Consider the following 11,684-nt stretch of genomic DNA (forward strand, 5'->3'; position numbering starts at 1 on the left):
AACATTAACCGATATCCATACACCCCATCATGTCTACAAACATTATGAAAAGCTATGAAAAATATAACTATGTACACAAATAAACTTTCCAAAAAATCAGATCGCCCTACCCATATATGCCGCTGAACAGATCTCTCGCTTATTGGATAAGATGATTCCAACGCGGACGCAAAGCAAGCAAGGCTAACCAACCCCAACCCAAACGAGGCCCAGACCCGAGCCAAAAAGGAGAAAAATGGCCAATAATAATATCGTCGCAACGTAGCCTCCCTTATGTTTTCCCATACGCCCGCCTATAGGCCAATGACAGCCCCATTTTTTTCGTGTCGAGTTACCTAGGTACCTAGGTATGTGTCTACCCAAAGAACGCCACCGCGCCGGTATAAGTCTTGTTTACACCCCCCCTCCCCCTTTATTCCTACTCGGCAGTTCCTGCCGGTTTACCGGGCTACATCATCCATCACCCTCATCTCATCCTTGTCTCGCATCATACATCAAAGTATCACGCACGTCCTCATCATTGTCCCGGATCAAAGGCCCCAGTGCCCCACATATCCTCATCCCGCAGGCTCGCCAGCGTGGTATTAGGATCAGCGGGGATGTCGGACCAGTGGCCCACATCGCGGAGGAGCTCCGCGGTACGCTGCTCGTCCTGGGATGGGGGAACCATGGACCATGACGACGACGACGACAGGCTAGTCGAGAGCGCGGCGCGGCTGCTACCCGTTGCCGCCGCTGCTGCTAGCACTTGGTTCCGTGTGCTCCAATTGTCGTCGTGGTAGTAGTGGTGGCTGTTCTCGCCGGAGTGGTAGGGGTTGTAGGGCTGGTACTGGTTCTGGTAAGTCCGACCCCCCGCCCCAGGCAGCCAGTTGTGGATGTTGCCGTCGTAGGGCGCTGTCGAGTTGACGTGCGCGATGTTCTGCTCCGTCAGCTGCGGCATGTGTTGCTCCGCGGCCGTGGCGTTATTGTAGTAGTTGTCATAACTTAGTACGTATGAGAGTTCAGGTCGTTGGGTGTAAGGGTCCCGTCCCCTGACCGTGCTGTTGGTCGTGGACGAGGGCGTGTAGCGCCGGTGAGCGTAGTGCGCACCGGTGGTAGTCACGTGCCTGGCGTTGAGGTAGGCATCGAGCTCAAAAGGGTCGGGGTATTCGACGCTGCGGGGCCGCTCCATATACTGAGTGAGAGAGCCGTAAGGTTGCAAAGAGGAGATGTTGTCGTGGTTTAGATACGGTGGGCGATCGTGGGTGAAATTATCGGTGTAAAAGCCGGAATCACTTACTTCAGCATTCTCTCGGCTAGACTCGGAGTTTCCTTCGACGGAGACGGTGTATGGGGGCGCTGGGTCTTGAGGAGGCATATTGTGTGAAAAGCGATATGTGATAAAAATTGATGATTAAATGAGATGAAAGAGAAGAAAGATATGACGAATAAAAGATCAGGCAAAGTCGAATAAATGCTTCAGGGCTCGGCGTAGTAGTGCTGCGAGAGCGCCTCACTATCCAGAACAAATGTACGTGGTGTCACGAACTGTTCCGGTTGACGGCAGGCTCTTGTATGGCTTAGGGGAAAGCAATGGAGAAGGCACGCCAACAAGACGCCACTCTTGTACACTGCCGATGGGGATAGAGATGGGGATAGAGATGGGGATAGAGATGGGGATAGAGATGGGGATAGAGATGGGGATAGAGATAGAGATAGAGATAAAAATAATAAGGTAGCTGGTTATGTTTTTGTTTGTTTGTTTTATTTTATTTTCATTTGCAAGTATAAAGTCGGTAGAAGCTGGTCAACTGAAGAACAGTAGATGAATGTGAATGTGAATGTGAATATTCAGAATATTCAGCTTTGCTTCGGAGCTTCTTTATGGGGTTGGAAGTCACATAATATATATGTGCTATAGCATTGGGAAGAGGGGGAAGAAAAAGAGAAAGCAGTGACGAAAGAAGTTATTCTGTAGCAGCGATCCTGCTAGGTTATATGCTGCTAGGTTATATGCTGCTAGGTTATATGCTGCTAGGTTATATGCTGTTCTCGTTCGTCTGCAGTTGCAAAGTTTTTTGAGCCCAATTGCAAAGTAGATCATAGATGGTGCATCATAATTCATTAGGTACTGTTTGGAAACTTTGGATATGGGTCTAAATACATATGGATATGTAGTTATCATGGATGGTTTGGGGACATGTCGTACCTGTTTTTGCTGCATGTATGTATGTATATAATATCATTGTATTCAATGTTACATAGCTATATATATTGTATATATGTAATCCGGAGGTGTAATCCGACCATGTAATCCGGAGGTGTAATCCAACCATGTAATCCGAAGATGTATTAAAATAAGAGCAAGAAGCCAGTTGCGCTGAACCTCTACACTAGCGGCATGGACTGCCTCACTTTTCTTGAGCTGTACAATACAATACAATACAATACAATACAATACAATGCAATGCAAATTATGCAATGCAGTATCCTGTATGTAAGTACCCATGTGCTCCCATTTGGCTTCCTGCACCAACGATCAGATGAGAAACCTTTTTTTCATCCCCGTCATTGAAGCTATGGCATGTCGTACGGCATAGTATCTCTACTTAGTACTTAGGTATGGATGGAGTTACCGACGCTACATGTACGGATTACAACCTCATACCAGGGTGTTCCTAGTCCACAACGGTTTTGATGGCCCATGGACAGGCAGGGTATCCGACGATCGTAGTTGATCCATGTATAACTAGATGTATGTATTGTATTGTACCTAGTAACTACTGCGTACATGTAGGTAGTTATATTAGTACTGCCTACTACCTAGTCATACTATTGTAGTATTGTACAATACATCCATATGCATGCCATCTAACCTGGCATATGTACTACTTAGGGTAGGTAATCAGCCATTTCCAGACTCGACATTCGGTCCTAGGTTACGAATAGTGTCTAACATATGCATCAAAAACCCCTACGATTAAATCAGCTGCTTTCCTTTTCCCTCATGTATCTGCTGCAGCACGGTGTTATGATCGCTGTCTGTCTAGGTTAGTAGAGTAGGTATGTATATAGAATCTAGTTACTAGGCATTATACTGTTATACGAAGGAGGTATGTAGTGTAGATTCGAAGTCAAGATGGGAATAAGATACGGCATATATCTAATGTAGGTTAGGTGACTTTGTTAAGAGTTGTGTAAGAAACCTGGTCAATCGGAGATCTCTAGGACCTACAATGTATGTATCGCGAAGGAGCTAAGAGGATGAAAAGCCCGATGTGGTACTTGTACTGTCTACTAATCTAACCTAGGGACTACATAACTATGTAACCTAGGGCAATGTAGGGCAATGTAGGCGCGTACAACCACTGAACACGTATCTCCCCATCGCTAGCTCCAAGCCACAGTCCAAGTCTGTTAGGGTGTCAGGATCTCCGCGAAACTTGAAAGCTGAGACTCGTGAATCGTGATATAACCAGAGCTAATATTAGCGACGAGTCGACGACAGGATTGACAGTACGACGCAAAACGAAGTCTCCTAAGACAAGATTCCGTAACAATCTTGTCAGTCTTTGCTCGGTGGCTATTCGTGGCTGGCCTGGATCAACCCTACTAAGGTACCTATCTAAGCTACTTGAGATACCGAGGTCACAAGCACAGCGCGCCAGGACGGTCTATTGTATTGGAGAATCACCAACCGAGCTCCCAGATGATAGTTGCACCGTCTCTTCACCTCCATATCCACACCGCTTCTAATTACATGTAATTCCTGGTTGAATATATGCCACTTACGTGTCTATGATACATCTAACTAGCCGACTACGCGCTACGAGGCAAGTTACGAGGCAAGTGTGCTAAGTTGCTAATTTGTAACCCGGCGGTATGTACATCTCCACGTTCCCCCGATATTGCTCATTCGGCCTGGCCCCCGACCTGGACATTCCACTTTTGTCATTGAAACTTCCGCGACCCGACGGGGACTTGCTTCAGGTCGTACTATGTACGCGTAAAGCCTGTGCACTTTAAGCGCGCTGTATCCATTGTGGCGTAATTCAACCGCTCAATCGTCGTGCTTTGATCTACGCTGTAACAGGCTACGGAATACATACCTTGTACCTAACAATTGACAACTCTAAGAAAAAAAAGAAAAAGAAGAAAACCCCTCCAAAGGGAAAAAGAGAAAAGAGAAGAGGCAAAAGTCGAGCCCCGCGTAGTCCTGCGTGGCCTATTTAGGTCATGGCTACATATACTTGAAACGTCAAAACTTGACGACTATGAAGAAAGCCAGTTGCTGTTCAAAGGAAGAAACGGTGAAGCCAAGTCCTTAGCATCATACACAAATCTTCAAGGTTCCCATGTTTTGAATCTGATAGGACAGATAGGTAGAAAGCATCGGTGATAAAGTAGCGTTCCATTGGAGATACGATACTGGCCGACTTGGTCGCTCACTCCCGTGCTAGTTCGTTTTGCTGAAAGAAGTCTTCTGCTAGGTAGCAACATACTACTAGTAGTAGTATGTACTATGTAGGGCTATCGTCCTATCGTGTCTTAGCGTAGGACCTTCTTTAGATGTAGGTAGGTATGTAGTATGTACAATAATTAAGGTATGCATGCAAGTTACCTTAATTTATTGTAAAGACCTGTCGAAATACTCAGTGGCGAAACGTGCTTCTGAACCGCCAGCCTTATGTAGGACATGTACAAGTACATCCACCCGCTAAGGAACTTAGTATCTCGCCAATAATTTCTAGAAGCTCTGTGGAACGCTTCTGGGAAGCTATTTCGTGCAAGGATACCTAGCAATCACCAATCACCCTGTCATGGCCCATGACCTAGGGATCATCAACTTCCTCACGACCTACGACGTACATAGCTAACCTAGCACCTACATAAACAGCTTGCATGACAGGGGACCAGGGGTAAGAACAGAGGTACCCTTACCATACTACTAAGTAGTAATTAGTTACTTGTTCGCTGTAGAGTTCGCTGCAGACATTCGACATCTTCAGTACCCAGTCCGGGCCAGTCGTCTTTTTAACTACCTATTACCCTATTCATCTACTGCCAATCCCTTTGCATCCGGCACCACCCATCCTTCCACGCACCCCAGTCCAATTGCACGAAATACATGTAGGTAACTTAGACATGCATTTACATACATAGTAGTCAACCAATGGCGGATGAAGACACAAACCAAACCTACCTTTAGTGTAACTACCAGTCAGAGCCCTTAACTACCTAGTACCAAGTCACCCTAAAGAAGTTCACAACCCTCGCCCACACCGCTTTATAGCTACATATGTAGGTTAGGTACCTAGGTGAAGCATGAGGCTCTGCTCAGTGCTCTCACATCAGGGCCTCTCTCTTCTTCCCTAATCCCCCTTCCCCCATTCTCTGATCCTCCTTCTACAGCCCACCCACACATCGTCCGTCACACATTGTCTGACCATTTCGCATGCTTAGGCAACTAAGATACCTAGTACATATCTGGCCCTACAGATATATCTGCCAACCTTATCTTACCCTATTAATATAACATAGCATCTTCCTATTGCATTGCACGTACCTCGCACCGAGGCAGGTTTGTACTACCATATAGACCTACTACATAGGTACCTATGTAAGTATGCATCGATACTAGGGATGTAGTAGATACCTACATATATAACCTACTTATTATCATATACATACATGCATACACGGATAGAAAAAACACAGTACAATGGTAGCCAAGATGCAGCTTAACACGGTCAAGCCTCAAACCTACCTACCTACTGCAGATATTCATTTCGGACATTAAGAATAAACATACACTACGCACCTCCAGATGTACCCCCTAGCCACACTACTACACTACATGGTTAGGTAGCAACGAAAGCAAACCGACTACACACGCACATGAATAGATGCCTACCTACCTAATAGTTAACTACCAAGAAGACATGACACATGTAGGTAGTTACCTATGTATGTGTTCAAATAAACCACCCCCCATCATGGCCGGCGCCGGCCTGCTCCCACCCTCCCCCCTACCTAGACAGACAGACAGACAGAAAGCGGCAAGCTTCGCGAAGGCCGGTCAAGCCTGACCCGCCCTTGTTCCTTTCTTTCTTTCTTTCTTTCTATGCATCACATCACAGCGTAGCATCCAACGAGCGCAAACCCCCCTAGTCTCGGAAAATGCTGCTTTTTTTTTTTGGGCGTCCTACGAATACCACCACCACTGCTTTGTCATAAGCTTAAGTAGGTACATATGTACGTGGGTACCTAGTAGGCAAGTAAGTAGGGAGGTAGGCAGGCAATAAGATAGGTACAGTAGGTACATGTATGTATATAATTAGAATAACACCACCACCACCACACGTCTTTTATATTACTGGCTGGCTGGCTGGCTGGCTAAGGTTCTTATTAGGGGTGTTCGAACGGTCCCCTTGCAAAGCTTGATACCTAGGCAGGTAATAAGCATACCTATAATTAAAAATAAAATAGAAAAAAATCACACACTGCATCATCTCAACGCACCGCGACGCAACGCAACGCAAACCAAGCCCATCCAAGACACCGGCGCTCGAGCTATCTTGGCACAGGGCTTTCTCCGGCAGCTAACAGAAAAAGTTCCGCCCGCCCTCCGCTCATATGTACCTGACACATGTAGGTATGGCATGTATGGTAGGCATGGTAAGTTATCTCATTGACACCGTATTGTACTTTCCCCTTCGAGCTTTTGCCAGCCTTAGGTTAGGTAGGTACCTAGGGTAGGTAGATAGGTAGGTAGGTACTGCAACTAAGCGCTAACCACCATACTCCGCCATCTTTCCTTGTGGGATAGACATCCTGTGCCGCTGTCGCGCATGTGAAATTGGCGCAGCTGCTATCGACCCCTGTTCCCAAGCAGACTGAGCTCTTCGGGTTCTCCTTCTCACTCTGGCCCTCGTATCCATGCTGGCCGCCCAGTCGCAGTCGCTCGGGGGACAACTCGGATAGGTTTCACCATCCGCAGGCCTGTCCCATTCCAGACCATCTCCATCTTCATCCACTTCCGCCGTAGTTGCGGGCAAGGTATGAAATCTCTAATTTGTGATGGTGCTCTGTGCGGAAGGCCTGCTATTCTGTGATGGCCCTGTTGCGGCTTGGCCCGGATGAAATACCGCCGCTCCTCCATCAGCGCTAGACTTCCGCCGTAACCCCCCGGCTTTGAGACTGCGGGCGTGTTGATACGCGCGCTCAATCTCGTACTCCACGGCGCAACGCACCGTAAGGGCTCCCACGGCAGGCCAGACACTGCGCTCACCACGTAGAATCCAGTAGTCGAGCGTCTCTTTCGTAGGAGTTTCGAGAAGCCTCGCGAAGTCGCGCGCCGTGACCTCGGGGACGAGTGTTACGCTAGCACCAACGCCAGTCGGAACCTCTTCATCTACTAGGAATCGGCGAACGGTGACGGGTAAGAGGCCCAAGGTGTCAAGTTGGCGTAGGCGGTGTCGCAGTTCTAGCCCGACGACGCGGAATAGGTGACCCGTCATTTGAGCCCTCTTATAGCGGGCCGTAAAGAGGGAGGGCCCGTGCATATCGGATTCCAGGAATGGGATTAGATAGGGACGGGCTTGGCTTACGATGAAGTGGTTCACGTTGAAGAGCTGCGCAATGCGTGATAAGGGTGACTTGTGATTTTGATCTGACGCGTGTGTATGCACATCGAAAGAATCGGCGGATGTCCAAGGCACGATCTGGCCCGTTACATCTTTGCAGAGTATAGTTGTCTGTGTCGTTCCATAGAACGAGGGACTGGAGGCGTTGGAGGCTAGGGCCGCAGTCCAGATTAGCTTGCACATATAGTTAGCACGCCTACTCTACATATTGAGCCTGCGCTCAAACGCATAAGCATTGGATGGGGAATTGTGTTATACAGACATACCACATTAGGGGCGGTGATGTAATTCAGCAATGCAGGGTTCCCCTTCGAAGCCACTGTGATATTCAAGACACGCTTGCTCCTGTTGTATGCCTCCTCGAACGTTAGGTTGCCCACGTTGGCCTTCACACACTCTTCTAGAACCTTCACGTCGAGAAAGTAGCCTTCACGCCAAAACCTCACGATTCTGCGTAGCAACGTGGCCCAGTTAGTTCCAGCGAAGAGTGCCCAACTATGCTCATCATGCACTTGTTGTCCGTGAATCTTAAAGGCGGATAAATTGATTCCATCACCTCTCAACACGCCCGGCAGCTCATCTTCTGTATGGATAGCTACTATACTCGCGATGAGCGCTCCAGTTGCCGTTCCTGTGATAATTCGTGGTAGTAGACCTCGCAAGAATAGCGCCTTCACTACCCCTAGATGGCACAGCCCAAACATAGCGCCGCCCTGCAGTATAAGAGTACTTCGCCCGAATGCCTGTCTCGAGTCATGTAGAAAGTCAAGCTTCCGCTGTGTCGAGAGGGTATACGAGTGAGTGTACATGTCATGTAGCGGCGTAGCAACCCGGTGGTTGATGTCCTCGATGGCCCCGGCCACTTGCGCAATGTACTCTTCGATCAGATATTTGGTTCCAGCGAAAGCGCGGTTATACAACCTTGGAGAAGTGATGTTGCCGAGGTTGCGCACTAAGCCGGAGCGAAGGAGATCGAGTAAAGACTGCGGGTCATTGTTATCGCGAGCCTCTACGATGGAGTCGAGACGGTCGCTGATGAGCATCCAGTCGTAGTAATGAGAGGCAGGATTGTTGCGCCTACAGTGGGGGCATACGGTCCCTGTCAGCTACAATGTGTCTACATTTCGAGTTGTTTGATGGGTACTCTAATGGCATACCAGAGATTGAGCTCCTTGAGGTTATCTAACTGCAATGCCGCATGGTCCCAGTCTTCGTACACCTCGGCATGGCGCAGCACGTTGAGCCATTCGTCGATTGGAGTTTTCGACGTCCATCTTCCCCAGAGTTTCTATGGCACGAGATGGTGTAAGATACTGAATACCGATATACCTAGGGTGCGTATGCCTTCGTAGATTCAATTTCTGTATATGCTTACTTACTCTATACCAGAACAAACACACTTCCAGCAGCAGGGAAAACACAGCGACGGGTACTCTCAAAATCGCCTGCATTCTCTCTCTCAACTTAGAGCACCTCGGCTGAAACCGTTGGAGGGGAGAGTATAGAAGGAGGGATATAATATGATCATCAGCATAGGAGATATAAATCAAGGCAAGAGAGGTAAGAACTAGAAAAGAAAAAGGCGTGCCATGACATGTCGTGTCAGGGCGACGCCACGAACACAACGTCTTAAGGTCTGAGATTAGTGAGGGCGAGGGTGATCAGCGCGCCAGTTTTTGGATTCTTACAGCCGAGCTTGGAATGCTTTTAGGGGATTATTCTTTGGGGTAGGGGTCTAGAATCGGAGAACGGAGCTACTAGTTATCCATGGATGCATGTGAAAGAGAACTGAACTTAACCTAGGTTAGTATTAGTTATGTAGGTACCCTATCCACTAACAACTTTCATCCTAGTATGATCCTACAGGGATTCTCCAAGTTAAAGCATTCGGATACATTACCGTACATACAACAATGAAGCCATAGAAAATAGTATCCATCCCATGACCAATAGTAATCCAAGACCACAAGGTAACTTGAGATTGAATTGTTCAGTTCAATGTTTATAATTTCACTTGGAGATTGAATAAGAAACAGCTAGCTATAGGAGCTATCGTTTGATGGTGTTCCTAAGTTTATAAGTGCACATCCAATGTGTGCATTAATGTTACATCCATATATGCAAACTCAAGTACCCGTAACTACTAGGTACTAGGTAGTAGGTATACTACTAATAGGTATGTACTACTGTGCATGTACCTACATACTGCATACATTAGTATATGCAGTAGGTAACAGTAGTGCCCCGCGCCGTGTTGGTATGTAGCTGTGGTTGCAATAATACCTAGAAATAGGCTAGAATACTACCTAGGACCTAGGTAGCCTAGGATCCCTATGTATCTACTAGCGTCGGGTACCTAAGTAATAATATAGCGTAAGCAGATCGAGAAACTCTCGATGCCCGTTCCAGCAGTGGAATATCCATTATCTGTGCTTCTAGCCTTAGAAGCTTCCTTTATTCGTCATCTTCGTCCTCGTCGATAATGTGGCGTCTTCGTCTGTGAGAAGACTCCGCAGCTGGGGCTGGCATATCCACATCATCCAGATCTGCATCGGCGTCTGCGTCGGCGTCCTCTGCGTCAGCTGTCTTCTGTCGCTTCCTGCGAGGAGCTGGCTCCTCTTCGTCATCCAAGAGATCTTCATCATCGTCATCGTCACCTCCGCTTGCTCCATCCTCGTCATCACTAGGAGCAATGAAGTCGTCTTCGCGGTCGTACTCGTTTTGACGGTTGCCACCTGATGCAAAATCATCATCCGAATCGTACTCGGGCTTACGTCGCTTGCCCTTGGACGAACCCGGCGCACCTCTCTTACGAGAACCGCCAGCCCTTCGTCCACCCTCCAAATCCCCAATCGATAGTCCGCCACTCCTGTAGTTACTACCCCCGACACGCCCATCAACACGAGCAGCCGCATTATCTCGTTTTCGTTGGGCTTTCATGCGTTCCTTCTCGGCCGCTTCGGCTTCTCTCTTTTGAAGCTCTGGGTCCTTGGTAGTGGTTATAATGTTGTCTGCTCCTTGTCTTCTAGCGCGTGCGGCCTCCTCCATGGCACGGTTGAATTTGATGATAGCCTCGTCCTTTAGGTTCGAAGGCAGCTTGACCGAGTATTGCTCAGAGATATGGCCTACGGTCAAAAATAACTCGTTGGCAAAGTGGGGTGCTGCAACGTAATAATGAGCATCGCTTCTTTCATCGTAGTGTGGCTTATCGGCTGCTGGGGCCATGCTCTTCTTTTGTATCTCGTAGTGTTCACTTCCGACTGATACCGTCATGGATCCATCGCTCCATTTGTAGACCACAGCGTTGCTTTTAAGCTCGCCAGTGTCCGCATCTCGTTGGAATCGAATTACGTTCTTGCGAGCTTGGGAGCGTGCGTTTTGAATATCCCATTCGGTCGGTTCAAACGTGTCGGGCTTGTATTCTTCAGCCTGGAATTTTAAGAAAGATGGCACTTTCATCGATTGCAGCTAGAGTTGGTTAGCTTCTAAGTCGCGTCTGGAGACGATTAGAAAAGGATGAAAACATACAAATCCATTACCGTCCTTAGAGGTTCTTGGGACCCTGTGTCGGTGAACTGTAACATCCATAATGCGCTTCACTTTGACCTCTTGATCGTCGGCATCATCGTTGTTATCATCACGACCATCGTCACGACTGCGATGACGTTCTTGCTCTCCACCATCTTGGTCCGATTCAAGATCGCGATCACTAAGGGCTCGTTCCGAAGATTGGACCTGGTCAGCCTCGTCGCCAAAGAGATCATCACCGCCACTCTCGGAGTCGGACATTGTGTTAAGAGATGGAATTGATGTGTTCGGATGATGTGAGTAGTTGGAAATTGGTGTAATTGATTAATTGAGCGAGTCTCAAGTAATAAGGTTGTAGTGGGGTTGGGAGGTGTGTGTGGTAGGAAGAGTCGCGTTTACAAGATGCGATTGGAAATTGAAAAAAAAAAAGTCGCGAAGTTGAAAGCTTGAAAGGGAACAAGGGAAGGAGAATAAGGGCTGAGGCTTGGCAGACAATACTAACTACCTACCTAACCTAGGTATGTAGTAGAC

The 11,684-nt window shown here is 47.8% G+C and overlaps 3 protein-coding genes across 3 annotated transcripts; all 3 read right to left on the minus strand.

The window, feature by feature from the left end:
• Window positions 1-374: 374 nt before the first annotated feature.
• On the minus strand, window positions 375-1,639 carry GGS25DRAFT_470247 (uncharacterized protein). Its single transcript, XM_049259221.1, has one exon. It carries the CDS (start codon window positions 1,355-1,357, stop codon window positions 518-520), a length of 840 nt encoding a protein of 279 aa, XP_049121411.1. The 5' UTR covers window positions 1,358-1,639; the 3' UTR covers window positions 375-517.
• A 5,410-nt stretch (window positions 1,640-7,049) lies between these two features.
• GGS25DRAFT_516929 (uncharacterized protein) lies at window positions 7,050-9,076 on the minus strand (the record flags this gene model as incomplete). Its single annotated transcript, XM_049263297.1, has 4 exons — window positions 7,050-7,799; window positions 7,892-8,702; window positions 8,783-8,913; window positions 9,005-9,076. The coding sequence occupies 4 exons, from the start codon at window positions 9,074-9,076 to the stop codon at window positions 7,050-7,052; spliced, it is 1,764 nt and encodes a 587-aa protein (XP_049121412.1).
• A 538-nt stretch (window positions 9,077-9,614) lies between these two features.
• GGS25DRAFT_470253 (Leo1-like protein-domain-containing protein) lies at window positions 9,615-11,582 on the minus strand. The gene is made up of 2 exons (XM_049259222.1): window positions 11,154-11,582; window positions 9,615-11,093 (listed from the first exon to the last, which is right to left on the minus strand). The coding sequence occupies exons 1-2, from the start codon at window positions 11,412-11,414 to the stop codon at window positions 10,080-10,082; spliced, it is 1,275 nt and encodes a 424-aa protein (XP_049121413.1). The 5' UTR covers window positions 11,415-11,582; the 3' UTR covers window positions 9,615-10,079.
• Window positions 11,583-11,684: the final 102 nt, after the last annotated feature.

Source organism: Hypoxylon fragiforme (genome assembly GCF_022984875.1).
Source record: "Hypoxylon fragiforme strain CBS 206.31 chromosome Unknown GGS25scaffold_1, whole genome shotgun sequence".
In the NCBI taxonomy this organism is placed as follows: Eukaryota; Fungi; Ascomycota; class Sordariomycetes; order Xylariales; family Hypoxylaceae; genus Hypoxylon; species Hypoxylon fragiforme.

Coding starts and splice junctions, on each gene's coding strand:
- GGS25DRAFT_470247 (XM_049259221.1), bottom strand. CDS start 1,357: ATGCCTCCTCAAGACCCAGCGCCCCCATACACCGTCTCCGTCGAAGGA.
- GGS25DRAFT_470253 (XM_049259222.1), bottom strand. CDS start 11,414: ATGTCCGACTCCGAGAGTGGCGGTGATGATCTCTTTGGCGACGAGGCT. Junction 11,094..11,153: donor CTAAGGACGGTAATGGATTT/GTATGTTTTCAT, acceptor AACCAACTCTAG/CTGCAATCGATGAAAGTGCC.